We start from the raw sequence: 26,286 nt of genomic DNA on the forward strand, positions 1-26,286 counted from the left end.
TTTTGCTCATCAAGATCCATGCATTATTCCCAGAGAAACTAGCGAAAGCACCCATATATGCCCCAATGTTAAGGAAAGTGAGAAAAAACAAAATCCTGGATTTGTCCCTTTATCTGAATCTGCACCTAAGGTTAATGTGGTCTGTTCTGGGCCTCAGCCCATCCTCATCCAAGTTTCAAGGAAGTCTGTTCTGTAGTCTTTGTGCAATCCTGCTGAAAACCAACCAACCAACCAACCAACAGAAGGACAGCGAAAACATAACCTCCTTAGCAAAGGTAACACTGACATGAGAGTGGAGTTGATCTGCCCATCCAGCTCTTGGAAAGAACACAAATACTAAGCATTTTACCCAAAATGTAAACTATTGACTACTACTATATGACATTCAAGGTTTATTCACAAAACTTAACCTTGACAACGTACACTCCCTTAATAGAAGGATTTAATTTGTAGATACATTACTGTAGAAGTGCTAATTGTAAATGCTAAAGCCCTTTTTGCCAGCGTCGGATACTGATGGAAAAACTAACTGATGACGGTGAACATTTTGCGGATACATTCAATAAAGAACTTGAACATGAATGTATGTTTCCTTCTTATGTTGAAAACATCCTGTAAGCATTGCTAATGCAAACCAGCCGTGTATGAACCTAGTTCTGAAGAGACCGGGTTGTGGCAAATGTCCTCAAATGTTTCCTCTACCTATTCAAAGTCTCCAAGCTGATCGGCCTTCTGAAGCTTTTGTATGGGTGCATCTCAGGTTTGCAATCCAGAAAGAGATGCATGAGCCATGGAACAATAGTCAGTAGTTACATCACACTCCACCAGCTGGCCTCTGTGCATGCGCGTGTGTGAACAGCAGATGACAGATGTGTATCCCCTGCTTGACTGCCTTTTTATCCTTTGGTGTAAGCTGATGCCCCTCATCTATTACTAACCAGCCATTTGTTCTCTACGGGGCATCTCTTTTTTGTCTTTTTTTGTCTCTCCCCCCTCTCGGTCTCCTCTGCCTACCTGCCAGTCTGTTCCCTGCCTCAAATGATACAGATTAAATAGGATGAAACAGTAAACAGTCCCAGTTGTAGCCTAAAGTGACAGTTGAACATGACGAGCTAAATTAAATGTGCTAAATCTTTTTATATATCGGAACACCCGGGACAGAGAGCTAATTCAAAGTCCAATTTCTATCTATTTGATGAAATTCCTTGGCATAAATCTTGATTAAAACAAAATACTTTCATGGATTGGCACAGAACAATGAAGTTGAAATGAATTAAGTCAGATAATATTGTTAGCAATCATATGTTTTAAGATTAGTTTCTCTCTGCATGACTGTTAACTCAAAGTTCACGATCTTACTGTGATAAAGAGGATATTCAGGATGAAGAGTCAATGGCATAGAAATGCAAATTCCCTACTCTCGGTTCACATATGTGCCTGGCATATTTCCTCACAAGAGTACACTTGTTTGTATAAGATATCCAATGGAAGAGCCCCTATTGTGCAGCAAGTGTTTGCTGGAATGCAGGTACTCGTCCTTCTCAAGTGTCTACTCGTGGTGGCCCTCAAAAGTTTCTTCCCTCATGTATACGTACTCGTCTTCCCGTAAGCACACACTCATTCTCCCGTAAGCACACACTTGTGCTCGCTCGCTCCTTCAAAGTTTCTGGAAAAGAAAATAATCACTGAAATGACTTTGCATGAGCAAGTGAATAAATCCGTCTAATGCCAGGTTTCTGTCAAGGTGATGAAAAGCCCCATGGAGAGCTGTGTGAGGGGAATGAGGGGAGAGCGCTCAAGGTGCGGACCACATAAAGAAAAAGACTTCAAACTTTGGAATAGGCCTCTCCGTCCAGACAATATCACAAGGCAGTCGATGAATGAAAGCTTGCTCCGCTTCCGATTTATCATCCACCCCGACGCCTCTTTATTTAAACCTGTGAGTGTTTCAATCAATATCTTCTTTATTTACTATTCAGATGCTCTCCATCTAAATTTGGCAGGCAGAATAAGCAGGTACGGGTTGCCAAGGGTGGCAGAAAAAAACAAACATCCCCATTAAAAACAAAGTCGACTACAGAAGAAGAGAGAGAAGACTGACTGTGTCTGCAGCTGAAGACCACAGCAATCACCAAAGAGTCCAAACAGGCTGTAAAACAACTATTGTTGATCAGTACATACAGATACACAGCTTAGCAACTGTCTCCATGATACACTCGCCCATGCACGCTGCTTAGGAACCGTTTCCTCAAGACACAACACTTCACACACTTTACACCGTCGAGCACGATTGCCCGTCTGCAGTCTCACGCTCACACATGCTAGAGTTACCATAAAATATACATGCTGAGTCTGTGACTCAGTGGGGCACCTGGACAAGGCTGATTGTGTGTGTGTGTGTGTGCGTGTGCACGTTTGTTTCCAGGATCCACTGGACATGTAGAATGAGTTACTTCATAGCGAAAAGCTGCCACGTTTTCTACAACTGAGGTATAGATTTGGGCTTCAGTGTTATTGTTGTTGAATGAAAGGGAAACTATTGAATTTTAATATTTACAGTATTAATCAGGTAATACAAACTCAGAAATATCTTTTTTTTTCATAACTGAATAAACAAGCTGTTCTCAGAGGAAGAAAATGAAAGAAAACGATGATGAACGTGATTCGTGAGCACGACTGTCATTCTCTCTTGTGCCCCTCAACACTCCTTTGAAGTGGGCTTTTGTCAGACTGATTGACTTACGGAGACCCCGTTCCATGCATTGTAGCTATATCATCCTGCTTTAAACAAACTGATGTGGGTATTTGTAGGCGTGCCAAAAAGTAATCTAAATTTGTTCTTGTGGTTCCAAAATGAGAACATTTTAAGCCTGGGAAACATGGGCAACACCAGGAGCTATGTCAGAGTGAGGAAGGAAGTCCATCATCCGTAACTAGTTATCCTGTGCAGGGTCACCGGAGTAGATCCCAGCCAACCAGCCAACCCTGCCACTGGCCCAGCCAATTGGTACAACCTTGATAGGTTGCCAGTTCATCACAGTGCTGACATAAAGTAACAAAAAACTATTCACACTCATGGTCAATTTAGAGTAACCAATATAAACATAAATAAAACTCAAACAACTCCCATGATCCCACGCTACTTCAAGACATCATCAAAATCAGAAATTGCGTACTGTGTCTTTAAAGCCAACAACTCATTGTTTGCTGTAGGCTGGCTAAGATTTCCTACCATGAACTAGAACATATTTCTGAGGTTTTATTTGAGGATAGTACAGAAACATATTTGGAACAGCAATAGAACATAGTGGGGGAAATAAAGTCTATTAAATGGCAGAGGAAGCTGAGGAAGACCAGAAGCACACATTAGGAAAGAAAATCCAAATGCTAATCATAGCTGCAGAACACATAATCCAATGAGAAATTAGCAGTGTGTCTGCAGAGGTTGACTCCGTGGCACAGAATCAGACGACACGGACAGAAAGCAGAAAGTGTTGGCAAGCCGAGGATGCTTTCTTCCCAAATGACAGTGAAGAATACCACAGGCATCGAAAGCCATCACACTGGCCTGCTTCCACTGAAATAATTGACTCGTTTCATCTGATGATGTTTGAGACCGGGTCTGTGAATGATGCACTGTGGACCCATTTCACAGGACTGAAAACCTAGCAGGCAGTCCCACACTGCTCTGTATTCTTGTATCCTATTCACTGGGGAGTGGACTGAATGATGATGGTACTGTAGTCAAGCAAAAGAAGCAACCTTAAAGCAATAGTCCGACATTTTAGGGAAATCATTTGATGATATTTGCTGTCTTGCTAAGAGTTAGATGAAAAGATTGATACCACTCTCATGTCTGTGCAGCAGATGTGAAGCTTTAGCCATCAGCCAGTTATCATAGCTTAGCATAAACACAGGACACAAGGAAAACAGCTTATAGGACTCTGTCCAAGTGTACTAAAATCCTCCTACCAGCACCTCAAAAGCTCACTAATTTACATATTAATTTCATTTTACACTAATAAGGATAATATACATTCTGACAATTAATATACCTTGACACAATATCCACCAACAATGTAAAAAAAAAGTTCAGTTCAAAGTAGTTTCCAAAGCTTTTTAATCAGATTTTTTGCTGTGCCATATTTGTGCTCATTTGGGCTGAAGTTGTACTTGACTGCATTCTGCTCGTTACCATCTGTTAAGTACTCGCTTGGCTACCTCGCCTGGAGTCTAGACAGTGATTGGGAAAACCCAGCGACGGCGAACTCCAACAAAATATGCTGGGATAATATGTTAACATACAAAAAAAGAGCAAATGGACGTGATCCCTAGAGACGCCTGCATCGATCAGACTTCTGAAAAGATTTTGAACAGAAGGAGTTTGTAAAAGCCGTTTAGAATTAACTTTTATGTTGGAACTGTGTGGAATAGTGGAAGTGAAATAGATAATATGACAAGAGTCTGAGTTCAATATGCACTTGAGTCAAGTGAGATCTATAGAGACTTTATTTGTAAGAACTCTTTTAAAGGAGATCATTTTCAAGTTCATGATTTTATTTTGGTTACTACTAGAATAGGTTAACAAGCTTCAATTCTCAAAAAATGTAATCCGTTTTCTCATACTGTCCTGAGCAGCAGCACTGAAACGCTCTGTTTTAGCTCCTGTCTCTTTAAGGCCCACTCCCAAACACCCTGATCTGATTGGTCAGCTCACACGCGTCTGAGCCAGCACTGTTGAGCGCATCTCCGGTCAGCTCTGTTGCGTCTTCAGCTTCCAGTTAGCATACGTTCTACTGTGAATATAAGCATAAATTATGCACATGTGTGACATGTTGACGTAGCGTGATGTCACAATGTCAAGGAATTTAAGGCGGGACTGCTGACGAGGCGTTTCAGGCACTTCAGTAGCAGTGTTTTCTGTGGGACAGAGGACTTCCTGTTTGCACATACGCAAGCTTCAAGACCTTTTATGAAAACAAGAAAGCATAACAGGTCTCCTTAAAATTAATACAACGCTGTCGGATTTGCAGGAAAATGTGTTTTGGGTTTCCCTTACACATGCACACAATAAAATTAATGAGGATTAATGGCATCACAGTGACCTAATATTGTGAACATTATGTGTTTAAGTGTTTGTGTGTAGCATTCCCAGAGTATGTGTGGGCGTGGAGCCATTAATAGTGTTCCACAGGGTTTTAAGTTAATTACAAATTGTGCCTTTTTGATATAATTTAATTAATATGCAAAGAGCCTCTTTGAGATAATTTACTTATTAAAATCACATTATTAATATTGTGCATATAAAAAATGCTTAAACAAGAAGCCACAATGCGTCTTGCCCCGCAACATGGCTCACAGCGCATTTCAGCCCGCTTACCAAAAAGTTTTGCCACAAAATTAACCGGCTGACTTCTAAAAATTTACACACTTTCCCCATCAAGAGGATTGAGAGATACGGCCCGTAAAATGTTGGAGAAAAAAAAGGAGCAGACGGTCAGGAAAAAGAGTGTTTTTTCCTGTAAAAGTTCTCATGTGTCGTGTCCTTTTTAAGCTTCCATCAGCAGGTACACCAATCTACACCTCTCCCTGGGGTCCGATTCCTCTCCGTCTTGCCTCCTCTACCCAACCAGCCAGCCGTTCATCCATCACCCATTCATCTCTCCATTCAACCCCCCCCCCCGTATCCATTCATCCATGGAGGACAGAGGACAAAACTGGAGAGGAGAGACAGTTCAGGGGGACAGAGAAGAAGAAAGAAAGGGAGGGATTGGCAGAGGAGCGACGGAAAGAAGAGAGGAGAGGAGTAAAAGGAGAGGATTGTAGAAGAGAGACAGTGTGACCTTGTGTTAGATTGATGTATCTCTGGAGAAAACGGATTGTAGACCCGCTCGCACACACACAAAAGGCACACATACACAGGCGCAGGCTCGGAGCTGTAGGGATCACCACTTTGTCACTGTGCTGGCTTATCCATTATCCTGACTCTCTCCCTCTCTCTCGCGCTGTCTCTGCCTCAGTATGTCAGGTCTGTTCCCGACCGGAACAAGGCTGAACACAGCTGACAGGAGTAGTGGTGGTAATCAGAGGGTAGTTGTTGTGAGGACACATGGTGGAAATACATAAACACTCCACCGTAACCCCAAACGCCCTTACGGTAGCCATGCAGCGGCTAGTAGTACCAACACTGCTGCCTGTACGTATATCCTGGATTTTGAAAAGATTAAACTACATATTTAATAGGAGAAGTTTGACAAATTAGGTAAAGCATTGCTTTGCTTTATTTCTGAGGAAGAGATGAGAAGATCAATGTCTATCTGCTTTGAAGGCCCCCTGTGGAGCGTTTAACCTCTAGCAGTGTTAGGCAGCGATGTTTAAAAGAGACGCATTAAAAAATCTCTTTCCTCTTTCCGTAAAACTTAAAAGTCTTTTTAAAAGATTCATCTTGAACTCTGAGGTGGTTACATCCAATCAGATGTGATCGGGGTGACTTGCTAAAGCTGCCCATCATATAAAACCACACTTGACTTTTAGCTAGTGTAGCGAGCAGAGCAATGTCGGAGTAGAAGTTTTTTGGTTTCAGCTAGCAAAAAAAACAAAAACAAACTCGGTTTACATTTCCAAAGAATGTTGTGATGCTCCATTTTTTTTATCCTCCTCCTCCTGATGAAGCATTGTTGGTGAGGGAAATACGAACACAGCTAACCTACGTATCAGTCTTGTCTAACAATCAGATCACATCTGAAGGATTTAATAAAGAATAAATAAAGAAAATAAAAAAAAGGTGCAATATGTAACAATCAGCCACCTACCAAAGTCATGCTCAAAACATATAGCATAGCACCAGACTAACTGCTAAGGGCTGCTAACTGTAGCAGCCTGTAGCCAGTCAACTCGGTTAGAATGCTCACTTCAGTAGCTACATCGCATCATGATACATAGACAACATAATATAATGTCAAACTGTTATTCCTTCACAATCTGTTGATCTGTATTTCATTTTACACATACTTACATATTGTATACACACACACACACACACACACACACACACACACACACACACACACACACACACACACACACACACACGCACACACTTTCAATCTGTCTTAGTGGCACTCTGAGCGCACACTTGACCGACAGACTATTCAAATATAGACTGAGGTACTTGAAAACACAGTGTAAAGCCTATACGCGTGTGTCGAGGACAAAGTCTCTGGTGCAATTTGTTGACTTAATGCAATACATAAGCTGTGGTCTTTTGAAAGGAGTATATACAAGGATGGCGAGAACAAAGAGGGCCATTGTGAGTGAAGTAGAGTAAGGGAAGGCAGCACAGAGAGAAAGAAAAAAAACAAAACAGCAATAAATGTGAGAGAGGGGAAAAGTTCTAGTAGCAGAGGGAGGGGTGGAGAAACACCAATCTAGAGAAATACCGGTCTGCTTCAGAGATGGGGGTACAACAGGGAGACGGCAGAGGCTGATGAGAAGAAGAAAAGGCGGCGAGAGGGACAAAAGACGGTGACAGAAAAGATGACGAGAGAAGCACTTCACCTCAGATGAAACATCTCACAACAAAGGAAAGCCGTAATAAATATTAAAATCACCTTGAAAACTTCAACTCCACCCACATCCACACACCGACACACACCGACACCCTCACACGCGCTGACACACGCACAAAATACACCATAAATCTGCACTAGCAGCACGCCACACTGGGATGATTGACAATAGCAGTGCAGCAAATTTCTCTTAAGCACACGTGTCCTCCTTTATCACACAGGGATAGACACAATAACGTGAACACCTGCACAAGCTAATAGAGTTTAACAAGAAGGAAATCAATACCTCCCTGGCGTGGTCATGTTTTGTTCTGTTGTTATACGGCTGAAAATTGTGGAAGTTGAGGAAGCTCAAGTGGTTGTTGTTGATGATCTGGCTGCAAAACTTGTCCTAAGAATAACCCCAGATGCTATCTCTAACGTTATGAAATTGCTTCAAAGTACAATTAATTACACAGATATCAGTAAGTGATATTTAAAAGTATAATTGGAGCACTCTGGGCTGTTCTTTTACAGAGATGTGGGCAGTGAATCAGAGGTCGGGAACCAGGCGGGCAGGCAGGCGAGGATTTTTGGAAGGAAATACCAGTCAGACAATCGATACATACAGTAAAGGCCAAAGTGGCCCCAGTGAGTGCTGGATAATGAAGGAAGCATTATCTAAATTTAAATTTTGACTCGCTATTTATTAAACAATACTGAAGCTATTCACGTAAATCTTTCATACACCTTTCCAACACTGATGCAGCACAGTTGGATTAATATTACAAAACGTGCAGTGAGGTAAAGATAAATGTGTGACTAAATTTAGGTTCTTATCACATCAATTAAAGGCGCCCCATCAAGTTTTCCCTCACTAGCAGTGCCACAGAGTAAAGTGTGTGATGCCGAGTTGGTTCAGTTTGCTATACATCTCGGTGTCTGCTAGCACGCGCGCCATGATGAACATGAAGAAGATGTGATCCACAAAAGGCGCAGCATGCCAACGAAAGGCAGGTAAGAGGAGGACTGGCTAGCTAGTAAACATGGGTGTACACAATCATGCACATAAATAATAAGGGAGGAGAAAAAACTAAGTTGTAGAAAGGTTTTCATGCTGGTTGAGGTGGAAAAGTTGGTGCATCAGTAAAAGCAAAGTGCGATGGAAAAAGACTTTAATCATGATGTACAGGAAGTAAGGCAATCATCTTCTGCAAGGTTTAACGTCACCTTACTGGAGAATTAGCGCCACCTGTCGCTTATCAGATGAACCGACTCTATTATTAACACAACAGTAACGAATGGAAAAGAGCATTAATTTAAAATGTGTGATTGAAACATAGCTAGTATAGAGTGGCGCAGGTTTTTATACCCACTACGTTGCCGGGAAACGAGTTTGTCTCATTGTGTACCTCGGTTGTCATTATGAAGGTGATTGCTAACAAGTGGCTAAATGAAACTACAGAGGTTGTCGAGGACATTAAACATCAATACGCCGAACACGGAGACTCATCTACTCCACTCTACAAACTATTCTAACTTAGATTAGATTAGATAGGCTTTATTTATCCCACAATGGGGTAATTCACTTGTTACAACAGCTCAAGATGCAACAGTACAGGAAAAAGAATCAGACAAATACGCAGTAAGTTAAATAGAAAATAAATATTATATCATATCATATTATTACATAAAAAAGATATTTACAAAAAACAGAGTGGAAAGTGATTGTTCAGGTAGTGCTTGAGTTAAACTGTCTGATGGCTTCAGGGATGAATGATCTGCAGTAGCGCTCCTTCTTGCACAGTGAGTGTAAGAGTCTGCTGCTGAAAGAGGCTTCCACAGTCTGGTGCAGGGGGTGAGAGGTGTTGTCCATGACTGACGTCAGCTTGGCTAACATCCTCCTCTCACCCACCACCTCTATGAAATCCAGCGGACAGTCTAGGACAGAGCTGGCCTCCTAACCAGTTTGTTTAGTCTCTTCCTGTGACTTACTTTCCAACTTGTATGTCAATCAATTTATAGTAAAGCGTGTATTGTATGGTGTAGCAGGAAGCTTAGTGGTGGTGACGTTGATGTCATGCATCCGTGATACAGTTTGTTTATAGCATAATGTTAGCTTTTTACTTACGGCAATTAATTTACACTTCAAAAATCATAAAAGTGGTGTTAATTAGTCAAGAGCACCTTGGTTGCACCAACTTCCGTCATCACCACAGCTCTCCATTGTGACAGATGTTACCTGCTTACGGTAGATGCGTCTCACGATTTACCCGTTTATCCATACCCTCGCTCTGTAGAGCCCTACACAGCCGTGAGTGTGAGCCGATTCACAGTGACACTCCGTAGAGACGGGCTTGTGAGCAGAAATCGGTTTGGGAAAGAGTCACAGTCACACCAGTCACTGATATTTAAATAGAGTCGGTACATGTTGCAGAAAGCTAGCTGGGCTGAGAGGGTAGCGGTGAGAGGAGTGACGTCCAGAAATATGGAGTTGGCTATCTGGCTTTTATGTTATTGCACCCCCTCTTTGTGTTGGCAAGCATTCTTATCATTTAACACAGTGCAGCTGTGCCACATAATCACAGGCATGTTATCACAAACAGACACAAGGTTTCATTGTCATGCAGGAACAGACAATCACACAGGTGCAAAGGAACACATTCACAAGCATTTAGGCATTAGAAAAACGAGCTGCGTGAACACAGAGACACACACGCATCACATTCAATGCATGACAACTCGAGCATGACTCCTTCTCGTGCCTTCTGTTGTGTCTTGTTCACATTCGCAGATAAGTCACATTCAATTAAAAGAACTAGTGAAGCACCGCCTACACACGGCAGGCTTCAACTGAATTCCTAATCAGAGTCAAGTACAGGAATACAGCAGAACAGAGGGTTTGCATTTTAGTCTGCTATTGTCAGATGGAGAAAGTTTTTAAATGCAGCAACACTAGCTGGGGGTTTGTGTGCAAAGTGGTTCAGAGATAAGTGCTACGACGAAATGATCTTAAAGGATAGTTCGCCCAAAAATTAAAATTCTGACATTTTTGACCCACCCACACGCAAACATTTCTGGAGCTTGTTTGTTGATGTTTAAAAAACAGCTGGAATAAAATGGATCCATACAGCCCGTCCAAGGTAATCCAAGCCTCTTGAAGCCCAGAGATCCATAATTCATTTAGATGTTCTTTACACCCTTCATAAAGCCAACATAAATCCAGATATTAGCTGTTGTCTAACAGACGCTGATCGGTTATCAATGCGTTTTACCTTGAAATACGACCTGATGTCCATTTTCACTATTCATTAGCAGTGAAATGTACCACTTGCAACCTGGAAACAGCAGTATGACATTTGAGCTTTCCAGCCTGAGCGTGATGACTGGTCTACGCTGTTTGCTTAGCTGTGAATCTCCAGAAATATTTGGTGGAAAACTTGATCCGACTTGCCAGTGGCATGAGCATGAGCAAATAATAACTCAATTTTAATGTTTGGGTGAACTTTCCTTTAATCGTTTAGAAGTTATGACAGTTTTGTAAGGGGGGAAACAAAACAAACTTTCAGCCCAAGAGCCTGATTTGACACATTGTGCGGACTCTCACCCTGAGATCGAGGCTCATTAAAGATATACCGGTAGCCTACTCTTGTCACCAGGGAAACCAAAAGTGAGCAAAAATAGTCTTACCTTGGGACCCAGGCTAATTAAAACATACTAGTACTCTTGTCATGTGTGGGTCCAGAAAGCTAAAACCGACTGTTCGTACAGGGACTCGAGCTCATTAAAAACACACCAGCACTTGTGTCACGAGAGGACCCAAACTGATATTGTATGTCATCCCCGAAACTCCAGGCTCATTAAAACCTACTATTCCTGTTATGCAAAGATCCACCTGAATAGTGGCTGTTTTTTGTTTGTTTTTAGACCCTGCCAACAATTTCGGAAACTCTTACAGGTGCAGCTGAAAGCAAATGGATGCGTGATAAGGGGAAAAAAAGGGAAAGTATGAAGGCGGATGTGTCCAGGAAGAGCTAAAAACCTCACTGAACCTGCACTGAAAACCTGTGTGGACACACACTTGCATGCTTACATATGCTCCGCATCTACCGCTGCACATAAGCGTACTCATTCACAGGCATTCACCTTTGGCTGCAGCCCCTGTCAACTAAATGCCAACCATATAAATCTCAAGGACTACGAGTTAAATGCAATATTAATATTCTGACAAATCGAGCAGGAAGTCAGGAGAGTATTATGCTGAGCTCTCCCATCGGTGATGACTTCATTTCTGTCTTACCTTGCTTCAGTTTGCTCCCACATTAGGGATTTTTTTCAACATTAAAATATCCTTAGCACACTTTTCTTTTTTTTTTTCCCATGATCCATTACTACTATTGCAGATTTTCTCACATTGTGAAGTAAGACAAGAAACACTGTAACACACAAGGGCAGCTACACAGATCACTCCAGACTTTGACGTCCACCCAGACATTTACACCGCACGTTTCGTTCAAATCGTGGTGTTATTTCATTAGTTGGTCTGTAAACTGGACCGTGGTGGAATTTGGGGATATAGATCAACCTCTGTGTTAGCATGCTAACACAAATAATAATATTTACAATAAATAATAATAATCAGAGAGTTACCATAATTCATCCTGACATGAACATGAATGTCAGTACCAAATTTCATGGCAATCCATCTTGTACGGTTCATCCTCTGAGGACCATGCATGACTGTACTAAATGTGTCATCCGTCTTGTAGATACTAAGATATTTCAGGCTGGAACTGACCAACCAACCGCCATATGGACGGACATTGCCATCCCTATTCACTCGGTGCTTGATCTGTGAATCCGGGGGTCCCCTGAGCACAGAGAGGGTTCTGCTCCGTTAGGTTCGGGGGAGGGAAGAAGTCACAGAAAGGGGGAATAATATAATCAGAGCTGAAAGTTTTATTTATCAGGACAAGTGAGCACGCTAAGAAACCAAACTAAGTGAACCGTTCTGTCCGTCTGTCTGTTTTTCTGTCCATTGATCAAATCTCCTCCGTGCCACTTCAGTACCGTGGACTACGTACGCACACACTAATTCAGCCATAAACTCATTTCACCATTTCACAGCACAAACGCCCACTTGCTTGTGTGGGGCTTACAGTGATCTTATGCAAAAATATTCATACAGCAAAAAGCATTAATCCACATGCCAGCATAGCTCAGGTGACCAATGTAAAATGCATACAAAAGAGGCGAACAAGCAATTTACGAGTAACTTCAATGGGATGAGGAGAGGGTAGCATTAAATATTACATGAGATGTATCTACAGATTTTGTTAGTGACGAAGGAAATGTGGCTGGAGAAGGATCCAAGACAAATTAAGCTCTGTTTTTTACCTCCCTAGAAGTTAAGCCAACAGATATTGTATGTAAGGTCTTTTTTTTCCATCAGCCTTTGGGATTTTTAACAAACTGTGATTTGGCCTGTTAGAGCTGGTTGTGTCTCCTGGTGTCTGGCTCTGACAATGAAAGCAGTGATGCTGGCATTTGTGCTTGGGTTTATTTATGCATTTATTCTACTGACTGCCATTTTTAATCATTGTTGTTCAAAAAACATGTTGAAACATGGACTGAAGAGGATCCAGTCCCTCTAGATATAAAAGGCTCATTCTACGGTAACAAAAGCACAATGATTCTTAGTTTCAGATGATTTAACACCAATGAAAACATAATTATGAGTATTATATTTTTAGGTCCGCCTAAAACCTACACCCTGGACCTTTTGTATAGAATAATTTATTACATGATTCATTATTTAGTAGCTAAATATGGCACGTGCAGAACGTGTTAATTGTATATGGGTGGACAAAAATAGATGTGTAATGGAATAAGAACAGAAAACATGTAAATGCTATACTAAAAGGTAAAACTGAAAATTATTTTAAATGAGACCTAGAATCCCTTTTTCCCCCTGTCCTTCAGTGTTTTATATATTTCCGTTGGAAAGGTCAAAATCCGCACCAACAGAAGCTCCTCTCTCCCACAGAAAACACTGCTCCTGAAACGCCTCGTCAGTAGTCCCGCCTTTAATTCCATGACTTTGTGACATCACACTACGTCACCACGTCATACATTTGCATATTTTATGCCTAGTGGCTAGTTTGAGATGTAAAGATTGATTTAGCACAACTGCTCTGTTTTTTTTTAGTAGCGCTGGCTCAGGCATGTGTGAGCTGACCAATCAGAGCAGACTGGGTATTCAGGAGGGCGGCCTGAAGAGACAGTAAGCTAAAAGAGAGCGTTTCAGACAGAGGGGGAATACAGTGCTGCAGCACTGGACAGTGTGAGAAAACTGATGTGTTTTTGAGCATTAAAGCAAAATGAGCATAATATGTCTCCTTTAATACCCTTTGTCAGTTTTAGGTGTAGCTGTCTAATCAGGGCACTAATCATCGTCAGTATCACACGTCAGTGATGAATCAGGAAAATCTTGTGACCCAGCTGCTTGAAATGTGCTCACTGCTTAAGATAAGCCTGAAGTCAAGAAAGTTATGTGCACAATTCTGACATTAAATCCCACCTGAGCAGACCTGATCCAACTCTGAATTATAAAACTGAGAATATAGATGAAGACGGAGAGAAAAGTCAAGTCAAAGAAAGAAACTGTGTGAAAAAGAGATGGAGGACAGAATGGGCCACGATTAAAGAGTGCCTTTACCTTCGGTGTCTTGGCCGAGACAGGTTGATAGGAGCAGCAGATAAAGAACTCCTGTTCCCATTATACTCGGCCATTTGACCCGGCCCCATGACAGTGGCCCCATTAAGTGCGTCCTAACCATCTTCAGCACCATGCTTCACCGAGCATCCAGCTGCAGAGAGGAGGAAGAGGAGGAGGAGATGGGAACACATAAACACAGGTCAGTCATGATCATTCACCTCATTTTCAGCTGCAACATTAAAAGCAGTCATTTTCATGCACTTCCTTTTGAGGGGCTGCGCCACCGGTGCTCAGGCTTTCAGCGAACGGCGATGTGGAAGCGCACATTAACACACTCACAAGATGACATCTGCCACTGAGAGAAACAGCCGCGCCAGTCATAGAGAGTTGATGTAGCAGAACTGTATGCACTTTCCCTCCAGAAGTGAGATTTGAATGAAAAGATGCTTTCCATATTGACAGCGCACTCCATTACATCCCTCAGGTGAGATGCCTTCATAATCTAAACCTCAGGTGGCGTTTAATATTCATTTTGTGGCTGCACATCTAGGCCTCTTCCTCTCCAATCGAAATCTTTGATCAATCATCTATGTGCTCGGGCATCAAAGTGAATGTGTCACAGGAATTGTCACCACAATGGAAAATATAGCAACTTGTGGATGATGATAGCGAAGGAAATATTTTGTGTTATAAATGCCCACAGTAGCAATGGAGAGAAATGACACAGCTGATAATACATTGCAGATGCTTACAGAAGAGCGAGTGAGGTAAAAATATTAAGCTGATGTGTGTGTTAGTGTGCAGGTTTTTGTGCGCGTGTATCACTTAAGTTCAGACTAATTAGGTTAAATTTTTCAGGGAGAGTTGTAGAGCTGAGGGGAAAATACAAGATTTCTTTGAAGTTCTCAGTCAAAGAGACGTTCGAGTTCTGTCTGAAATTGCGCGTACGTGTCTATAAATTGGTCTTTTGATTGCTTGTGGTAAAGCAGCCCAAACCCATCTGGCATCAATACTGCCCACTTACTCACACAAATATTTAAAGTGAGTCAAGATGACCTACAAGAGAGAACATCTTTTGGCTCTCCACAAAGAAAATGTTTCCCCTCAACCATCTTCCCAGCCAGTCTGGGATTTAAAGGGGCACAATGTAGTTTTGGAGAAGAAATCTCTTCTATAACTGAAAAGACAAGCTGTTCTCAGAGGAAAATAAGGTCCCCAGAGCACTGTCTGATTCTTCCTCTTTCTCTTCTGATTAAAATGTCTTCCCAAAAACTACATAGTGCACCATTAAACTGGTTACAGCTTTGCTTCCTCCACTTCTAACTCATCAACCATCCAAATCCTCTACTGTGTGCACAGTGTATGCTACACTCAAATTAGTATGAAGTATGCTGATCCAGCAATTGATCTTTTGCTGAACAACAACGGTTTTGGTTTAACAAGTGCAGGAAATGAACATTTTAGATTTAGTAATCAATGTATTGATATGCTGATATCTGTGTGAGTCTCTGTATTCAAGTTGTGAGGAAGTCGGATGAGAGTCTGCTGAAAAGCCCGTTCTACTGAGGAAGACATGATCCGCACTTGAATGTATGACAAGCAGTGATGGAAGGTAACTAAGTACATTTACTCAAGTACTGTACTCAAGTACAACTTTGAGGTCCTTGTACAGTACTTCAGTTGAGTATTTCCATTTTCTGATATTTTACATTCCAAAAATTTGGAGGCAAATGTACTTTTTACTCTAACTTTAGTTACTGGTTACTTTGCAGATTACATACTGCGTACTGCATCCAGAGACAAAGTAGCACATTTTTAAATTCATTGATTTAATCCACAATTGGATAAAAGAACACTGATTCTGATAATCAGAAAAATGCCAGATATCCGATCATTGCCCAGGTCAATAACGCCAACACCAATAATGCCAACGCCAAACAGCACTAAGAATAAAGTTTACACACACATGTAAGTGTATATTTAATTTACTTTTACTTAAAATGTTTTATTCTTAAGTACATTTACTACCCGAAAATTACTTTTAATACTAAGTACATGTCATATAAGATACTTCTACTCAAGTACTATTCGTATGGGTGACTACCAAAGTAATATTTTAACACTGTATCTTTACTTTTGTGTACTGTTTTACAACACTGACGTCGGGGCACTCTGAAAGTCTGGAGTCTCCATGCGGCATGAAGTAAAGAGATTTGAGTCATCACATTAGTCCACAACTCTTCACAGATTTAGCAACTCTCAAAATCCTACCAGAATAATTGCCTTTACACAATCGTAACTAATCCTCACTAATTAATAAGAGCAATACCTGGTACCTGCCAGGTTTACATGGTGGTGTCTTTCATGTTGTCATGGCCACGGCAGTGCTCCAGTGTGTTCCCTTGTGTTTTCTTGTCTTTCTCCCTTCCCTGTGTTTGGTCGTGTCTCTCTGTGTGTCTGTGCCGTGGGTGTGGACTTCATTCCCCTTTCCAATCAAGTCGTCACCCGTCCCAGTCTGCTCACCTGCATCCCATCAGCTCATCACCTCCTCCAGTATGTTAACCCCGGCTTCACTGCTCCTTGTTGCTGGATCATTGTCTCAACTGTGAGAGTTGCCTTTCTGATTCTTAGTTTACAATTACCAATGTTATTTCTATGTGACTCTGGATTGCCTCATCTGCCTGTCTGTCTGGCCCCAATCTCTGCAAAACAGCTCAGGAAGACCCTGTCCTCGCCTTCATCTCTGGTACTTCAATAAACACTCTTATTGCTTAATTCCCCGTGTCTCTGTCTGTTTCTGGGTTCACCTTGCTACATCTCGACACATTTTACATTTTGTTACAAAACCAAAAGCATGTAGTATTGCTCTGATTAGTTAGTGACTAGGCTAGTTCTAGGTTGCCGAACTGTTCATTAGACTATAGCTACTCTGTAGGCTAAATTTGTGACACAGTGGACCATTTATATACAGATTATGTGCATCTCCAAAACACTTTAAGAGGCCACAAGTTTTAAAACAAATCAACAACATCATAGACAGAATTTTCAACCTCCTGAAAGAGTTTTAGTGTTAGCATTAGCTTATGCTAGCTGTCAAACTGAAAAAAAAAACTTCTGTAAAAATTGCACCCGTTTTCTGTATACTGGAAAATCTACCACCGCTATCACTATAAACTGCATGTGTGCTGCTCGAGAACAGAAAGTTTGACAGGCGTAGCAGCAGTAATTAAGGGAGGGGCTAAGGAGACAGTCAATTACAAGCATCCAAATTGGAAATATGTAATTATGTCTTTAAAGTTAAATCATATTCTGATCGAAATAACTAGAACTAAGTTCTATTTCTCTTCACAGCATGATTCATTTGATAAACCTAAATTAGTCAAGCTACAGTGCTATGGTATGTAAACACCTTAACCTATTTAGCATGTTTTTGTTCCAGTCCCGATGGCAATACTGAGAATATTCTTTATTCTACAGATAGAAATGATCCTGACTGAGGCTATAACTGAGGCCTCGCCGCTCTTATCCAGCAAAGACAACATTAACTGCTTCCCGTCACGCAAAATCTGCCGCCTGTTTAATTAGAACTGATTTGTGAAGTTCCCATGGCAGAGATTACTGACAGAGTCAGATTACCACTGCCCTACCCCCTGAATGGAGATGGAGTTGGCTGACAACGAAAATGTAATTGTGATATTCTGCCAAACCCCAGAGGTGAAATCCAGCAGTCACGGGTGCTTGGGGGCAGCTTCATTTGAGGGACACACTTTAGACTCACAATGCCACGGTGCTGCTCTTAACCACCGTTAATTGAGTTTAACATATTAAACTCTGGTGCTTCAATCTATCCATAATGGTGTGCAGGTGTGGCGGACTGTGATCAAGATGTAAGAGAGTGTCAGGGAAAGCCCCGCAGAGGAAACTGATCACACCTCTGACATTGTGGAGAGGAGACAGAGAAGCAGATGGTATTTTTTTCCGTGGCACTGATTTTTATGAATCGCCAGGGAAGCTGGATGTTTATGAGTTCAGAACTTCTCAGAGGCCCTAATGTCATGCTCGCTCCGTTGATGAGTTTTATAAATAATTCTAGTAGTTTTTTAATAAGGCGTGAGTCCCCGGGCGACTAATCTCTGCGATGGAACATTCGGTAGTCATATTGTGATATTGGGGAGAAACTGATGGACACACGAGGCTTAGCTTGCATCACGGGAATTTGTGCAGGCTTGACAACGTATCAAAAATACATTAGAGGCACTAAAACAGAATTGGATTCTGTCCTTTGGAACTTTATCATGCGAGTATGAATGTCAGGAATACTTTATTCATTTGTTAAACACATCGATCAAATCACCAGAACTGCCTTCTTCCACCTGAAAAACAGAGCCCGTCTCCGCCCATCACTCTCCTTCTCTACTGAACAAACCCTGATCCACCAAACCAAGTCCAGACTTGATGACTGCAAAAGCATCCTCTACGGCACACCATCCAAACTCTTAAATAAACTCTAATACATCCAGAACTCTGCTGTTTGCATTCCACTAGCTCCCATGATAAAATATCAACCATAAAGCAAAATAACTGCATACCATAAATAGAAATAATCATAAATCATCTATATTGGATATCCTGTCCAACCTCTAAAACCCTACAGTCCTATTACACAACACATTATAAAAGGGCATGCTATCCATGTAGCAACATAGTCATGCATCATACCCACTTAATGGGAAAAAGCTCAATTATGCCATATAAAAGCTGAGACTCTACAAATAGAAGGTCAAAAACTGTTGTATATAGCCTACAGTAGATGGAATAAATACCTAGTGACATGCTTTTTGTGCTATAACATGAGAAATCCTAAAATGGCACATTTGGAGATTTGTACATTCAGTACATCTCTACTAAAATCTCTTTAACTTTGCTCTGCTACACTTTATAAGCATCAATCCTGAAAGAAGGAGTGTTCAGAAGTTGTGCTCTGACTTCCTAGAGGTCTTGGGCTGCAACTGCATCATTCTGAGGGGATTTTCACTCCAAAAATGCAAATTTTGTTCAGCAGGGATTAAATATTTAATTCATGCTGGGTACCAACTTCATTTTACTCAACACTATACCGATGCTTACACCTCTACAGAAATCTCAAAAGTGTTGTCTTTGTTTTTGTACCAACATTTGTCATATAGACCTTGTAGTTGCAGATATATACTCCATTCAATTTGGGCAAGCATTTTCCTAGAATTTAGGCCAAACTAAACGATCTTGAGTGTTAGGACATATTGCTAACCATACCATTAACAAGTAGAAACATACAGATTCATACATATTCACCAGCGTACAGACATAAACACAACACTGCAGCTTTGATCAAAGTGATGCATACAATCTCAACGGATAGACACATGAAAGTGCATTCATTTTTTCTCAGGTTTAATTTTTTATAGCTTGTCAGACATCACTTCATACCTTTTCCAAATTCTAGCAGGCAAGTCAAATAATGAAGTTTTCATTGGAGTAGTATGTCTGATGCTGGTTTTACCACCTCACTCCGTGTTGAATAGAACATTTGGAGTTTTTGGTTTAAAAAGGTGAAAACCTTGTTTAATATTTCAGAATACTGTAACAGAGTTGTGGACTTCGTTTGACACCCAGCGAACCAAACTGTGAAACAACCTCAACTTGAACTTGAATAACCAATGACAGCAAGGGAGACTTTTCTGATGCAATAACCTTTTCCCCATGAAGCCCAGTCGCTTATTCTCACAACACTGATCTCTCAGAGTGATTTTGACAGTGATGAAAGAGTCGGTACAGTCTTGCTTACAATTGAGATTCTGTTGGTTCTTACTTGTTCAGAGGGTCACGCATGTTATTGCTCTCATTTATTTTAGCTAATTATTTCTTCTCCTTTATTGCCAGATAACAGCTCTCTGTGAATGTGTTACATCGCCTACATAACTAAAGCTAAATGACTGTATGTAGGTATTTCAACCCCAAGTATTATCCATTCCTAAACCTAACCAAATCGTTTTGGTGCCTAAACCTAACCAAGTAGTTTTGGAGCTAAACCTAACCAAACCACAGCTGTGTGATGACAATTATAACGGTCCAGAAGTCAGAATATGTGAACTGTTTGTCCACAAGCTTTATTTTGATAATCTAACAAGAAGTTGCACATTATGAATTATTGCTAACATGACTGCTGAGCCCTTCAGGTGCAAAGTGACAGTAGAGTGGTAAGAAAAGCATCACAGTTTTAAGCTTAAGGCCACTGACCAAGCTGCTGCATTTGAAGAGTTGGGAGTGAGAAAAGCTGCAGACAGGAGGAAGGCTGTTGTCTTTAGGCTTAACTTAAACTAATATTAAAACAATTAATAATGAAGAGCAGAGGATTTATTTTCTATGGCATCTGGAAAAGTTCAACCTGCCAAAGTCAACGATGGTCCACTTCCACACCGCCAGCACCGAGTAAATCCTCACCTCCTCCATTACCATCTGGTACATTGCTGCCACTGCCAAGGACAAGGGCAGGAGGCAGCATATCATTCGCTCTGCTGAGAAGGTGATTGGCTGCAAAGTAACATCCTTCCAGGACCCGTACGCTACCAGGAGCCTGGACCCAGCCTGGACCCCTCCCATCCCAGACAGAAACTTTTTAAAACGCTCAACTCCGCATTCATAACAGTTTCTTCCTGACTTCAGCTGGCCTCATCAACATTGCCCAGGACACCTACTGACATTGACTCTTATCTTGCCCCATGGGAACTGCAGGTTACATTATCATAAAGTCTCCACAGCTGACTCAAAAGTTAATGCAAATTTTTTGGGGAGGATTGTGTCTGCATATTGCACATATTCTTTATATTTTAAGAACATTTGCACATTCCTTTGTCAATATTTAGCTTCTATCAGCCCTCCTTGTCTCAAACAGAGAACAGCTCTTTTCATTTTAAAAGCTGATTTATTTTACATATTTTAACATAGTTTTCATGCAGTTGTCATTGTAATTCTTTCGATTTCCTATTTAGGATTCTTCACTTTTTGCAGAACATGATTTATTCTTTTTCTTTCCTCTTATTATGTTGGCAATGATCCTGATCCTGGCAGAGTGTGCTGCTGCTTTCCTTTTTTATTATACTTTCATGAACTATATAAACAATGTGACCCCAGATAACTATTGCTCCTTATTAAATTCGCACTAATCACAGAGGGGGAAGTGGAGATAAAGAGAAGCCGACAAGTGGAGTTATTATGCTACTAGAACTTTGAAGCTGGAGAAGATTGTGGGGGTTGAAGGGATTAAACTCATTTTAAGGTAATGTCCTGATAATGGTGATAAAATTGAGGTGTCCCAAATATTGGATAGTAAACTTATAGCAATAAAGTTCAGAGGTTTGACCCTCACTTGTGGATTCCTCTTGTAAAACTGAATGTTAATGTTATTGGGATTTTACTTGTTAAATAAAGGTTTACAGACCACCATATTGTAGAGACTAAAAATATGTATGGTACCTGCCACTGGTCAACAGGACAGAAGCACAGCAAATTAAAGGGTAAAATCTCACAGTCAGCAGTTGAGTGCAGCTGTTAGCAAGATATTTGTTTTTACATGACTTGAACCTGCTAGCATTGGCTAATTCTGGGGCACTGAGACTTCTGGGGTCATTAAAAAAAGCAGCATTCTTGCATCATGCCGCACAACTGTCATATTGTTATATTAGATATGCTACTGAAACTTTATAATTGTGATATATCGTCGCCAAAACATGTCACTGAGCTGAGCCAACATTTTTTAGTGCTGACATGCTTTGACACATGACACTGGTCAACAGGTCAGAGGCACATTAAACAGAAAATGCTCTGTTTATTTGCGGTGCAATAACCTCACCTGCAGTAGTAGGGTTTCTACAGCTGTTAGCAGCACATGGATATTTGGTTTTACATGAGTTGAAGCAATGGCATCACATAATTCAGGGGCAATGTTGTATTGTTACATTCAGGGGACATCCACCCATCTCCACCCCTCTTGCTGTCCAGCAGATATAAAAATAAATAATGAAATACCGAATCATTCTTTCATTTTCTGATTTTGGATTATCAATTGAATATCAAGTGAATGAATGATACACTGACCAGCACCTCAGTGAAGACAACTCTGACAGTCTGAGTTGCCCAATCCAGAGTCGTCGTGGTCGTGGTTGCCGGCTGAGGCGCTCTAATGATCCAATTCGAAAACCTTTGGTAAGTATGAATCAATTACACAGGTTTAAAAATGCTGGCATTTCCCTTTAATCAATAGCTGAAATGATGAGTCTTTATCTAGGCACAGCCATATTTTGACATAACTCTAATAGCTTTGGTTGTGCTTGCAGATTTGCATAAGACAGAAGCCTGGACTATTGGCTTTGGCAGAGGTCCGCGCTCTCTGAATGTCCTTCTAGTTTTCATCTGCGCTCCCTTGGCAGGGGCTGCCAGTGATGTGCAAGTTGAAAGACTTCACAGTAACAGACAGTTGCAGTGAAATAAAACATTACGACTTAAGACAAACATGATTATAAAAACAAAGTAAGTACAGACAACACAGCCACAGTCAGAGCAGACTGTAATGTAAGTCAGAGTCATAGCAGAAAGAGAATGGGATAAACTCATCTATATTATCAATGGATTACGTAACCCCCTGCAAGTATAAGGAAGGAATATATAGCTTTAAGAAAAGTATATCAACTGGCATAGTTCTTCATGAAGTGTCCCTAATTGTGAGAACGTGTTGTGCAGACTTGCTGGCTTATGTTTAATTCCCTGGTAAAGTTCACAACGCACCGTGGCACACAATAGTGGGCCATGCTGTAAGCGCCAGTAACCAGCATGAAGTGTATTAGGGCTGAAGGCGCTTCTCCTCTGGTAGAACTTCAAAAAGTCTTATTCCTCCAGAGAGGAGAGGAAATACAGCCGACAGAGAGAGAGAGAGAGAGAAAGACAGACGCTCACACAAAGGAAACGAGGAGGAGAGAATAAGAGAAACATGGAGATGCAGTGGAAACAGAGAAGGGGAGAGAGAACAGAGAACAAGGGAAGAGGTGGGACAGAAGATAAAAAAAAGAAGAAGAGAGATCGCGTTAGAAAAGAAAGAATGAAGACCAAGATTTTGTCCATGACGATACCAGCCAGAAACAGGGAAAAAGGACAGGATTGTGCCCTCTGGTTTCATTGAACATCATCAACCTCTCAGCATTGATGTATAGTGATCACAGGACGGGGGAGAAAATGAGAACAGGGCGAAGGTAGGGTGATGATGGGATAGAATGGAGGATAAGAGAGAAACAATGGCAATCTGAGGGAGGCAAAAAGATTGAAAAGAAAGAGAAGGGCACTCGAGAAAAACAAGCAAATGAAAAGAGAAACTTTATAAGGAGAAGACACAAAACTTTGACCTTAAAAACAGAGGAGATATTGATAGAGAGTGTGTCTCAGTGTGTTAAAAATAGTGAAATAAAGACGCTAAGTGACAAAATGGAGACTTGACCTAAAATGATAAATGAGAGTGAGACATGTTGACATGCTGTTTTAAGTCGTTCACTTCCTTGATGTTCGTGATCAGCCTGTCACTGCATGTGACTGATAGGATCTTGTTACTGTAACTCTAAGCAGCTGCGTGTGCAGGAAAAAAATGGCAACAAACAAAACATATTTCCCTTGTACTGTCACAGCTGATGTCTGTCTATCACTTCTTTCTGTCAGTCTGTCTGTTTGTTTTGTTCTTGTGTTTGTGTCTGTATGTCTGTCTGTATGTCAGCCTTTTTGTCAGTGTCGGTCTGCATCACCCACAGCTCCTCTGCTGCCAGAACGAGACTAGAAATTTCCTTTTTTTTAATTTCAGGCAGATGGCTGACAGCCTTATGCTGAGCGACTTAGTCAGTGTAGTTTATTGTCTTGCTCCAGGGTGTTTTGCCAGGTCACAGAGCAAGTGAACTGTGACTCTTACAGCATGGTCTGTAATGGAGCCATGCTGCTTTTCAGCCTGGAAAGAAAGGCGAAACTTGCAGGTTCACAGTAGAATTCCCTTATTTTTGAGGCCAGGAGTGGCACAAGTCCTCCCCTGGAAACTGACGGCCCCCCCTGCCAGAGTCACAGGGTGTTAGCTTGTCAGTGTCATGGATGGATTATGGAATGGGCTGCTGGGAAAATGCCCAGGGTCCCTGGACCAGAGCGCAAAAATGGCATTGCTTATTGGAAAGTCAAACAAAGAAACGTAAACCAACCGCCAAGAGACACCAAGCATCCACAAAATGATGCGAAGCAAAAACTTTGGTTTCAAATTACCACAAAGAAACAGAAAATGACCTTAGAGAGATGCAAAACGACTACAAAGAGACGGCAAACATAAACCCCACATACGACAATCAAGAAAGAAACAACATGATCACAAGTAGATGCAAAGCAACTACCAAACGATCCCAAAGAAATTCAAGACGACCACAAAACGACAAAGAGATGCAAAATTAAAAACAAAGGGACATAAGACAACCACAAAGAGACACAAAACAACTACAAAACAACCACAGAGACACAAAATGACCACAAATAGATGCAAAACAGCTACGAAACAATCCTGAAAAAACGACCACAAAGAAACGAAAAAAAAAAAAAACCCAGAGAGACGTAAGACGACCGCAAAAAGGCAAAATGATCACATAGTAGATGCAAAACAGAAGCAAAGAGACGTAACAAGATCTCAAGTTAGTGCATAGTAGTGTTTTCGCGTCTCTTCCATTCTTGGAGTCTTGCTGCTATTAAGAAGGGCTTAAATGTCTGCATTTAACACACATAATCCGTCAGGGGCTGTAGGGTTACAAAGAGCACCTATAATGTTAGAAACTTTTAAGTTGTTTACTTTAAATCTGATGCTTAACATATTCTAACTCATTTTACAAGTACTCTTTAAAGCCTGAACCCTGTTCCCAAAACTTTGTAATCCAGTCCCTGCTTATTTTAGCCTTGTTTTTGGGCTCATTGTCGGCTTTGAAACACGGGGTGAGGCTGTGGGTGCCAGGAGTTTGCCAAGCACAAGTAGACAAAAGTCAAGCTGAACATTTAAATTGAGTTTTGCGTGCTTTAATGTGATAAACAGCTTGCTGTACACTGTCAATTTGAAGTAGATGATGCATGTAGGTTAGAGCAAACAGTTATTTGATGAAACATATACCTCTACACGCCTACATTTGTAATTCAGTCATGTGCAGTTTAATTTTGTGTCTGAAAACCAGTTTGAACGGGTTTGCATAATGCAGATGGGAGACAAAATCTAACGCACTCATATACACACAGTTGTGTTGACCAAGCTGTCCAATAAGCTAATGGTAGGGCACTTTGCTCGTCTTGTTCTGCCAATCTCACAGAGACAGTCAGCACCTGTGAGTGTGAGGAAGCGGCATCCAAAACACCACAATTTCCCTGATTGCACACAAACACTGACCGGGGAAAACACATAGAGAGCAAGAAAAGCGGAGAGAGACGGACAGTTAGTGAAAGAATGGAAGTGAGCATAAATTATAGAAGAGTTTTTTAAAGCCTCGGGTCTTAATGCTCAAGTTCTGGATTTTATAAGGCAGTAAATTCTTCAGGAGGACAAGGAGTGATAGAAACAGTAACATCCAACATTCAACACTCCCCTGGTGCCCCCCTCTCCCAGTCTGGACCACTAAATGCACGGCTAATCAAGCTAACTGGCTAACAGTCTCTCTTGTGATATGCTGCCACCTGTTTGTTATGAGTATGAATTCGACAGCTGAACAAATTCTTACATTCTGACCTTTAATTTATTTAACCATGAGTAAGTTAACATACAGAAGTGATTCCATGAAAGTTATGTGAGTTATGTCACTTATGTAACTTACTTTACGAGACTGAATTGTAGCCTAAAGTATCATCTTTTCCGACCTTAACCAAACCAAGATCGGTCGATAAGATCTGTTTGTCAGCATAACTTATTTTGAAAGTCTAACCAAACATTGCATATAACGT

The 26,286-nt window shown here is 41.1% G+C and overlaps 1 protein-coding gene across 1 annotated transcript in view; it reads right to left on the reverse strand.

Moving 5' to 3' along the window:
* LOC311250020 (protocadherin-15-like) overlaps positions 1-26,286 on the reverse strand; it is a 195,494-nt gene that overhangs the window by 149,943 nt on the left and 19,265 nt on the right. The window contains exon 2 of the mRNA XM_084341511.1: positions 14,266-14,416. Coding sequence (XP_084197637.1) covers positions 14,266-14,398 — 133 coding nt within the window. The 5' untranslated portion in view covers positions 14,399-14,416. The remainder of the gene's footprint in view (positions 1-14,265; positions 14,417-26,286) is intronic.

Source organism: Pagrus pagrus, assembly GCF_965226575.1.
Source record: "Pagrus pagrus genome assembly, chromosome: 21".
Lineage (NCBI taxonomy): Eukaryota > Metazoa > Chordata > Actinopteri > Spariformes > Sparidae > Pagrus > Pagrus pagrus.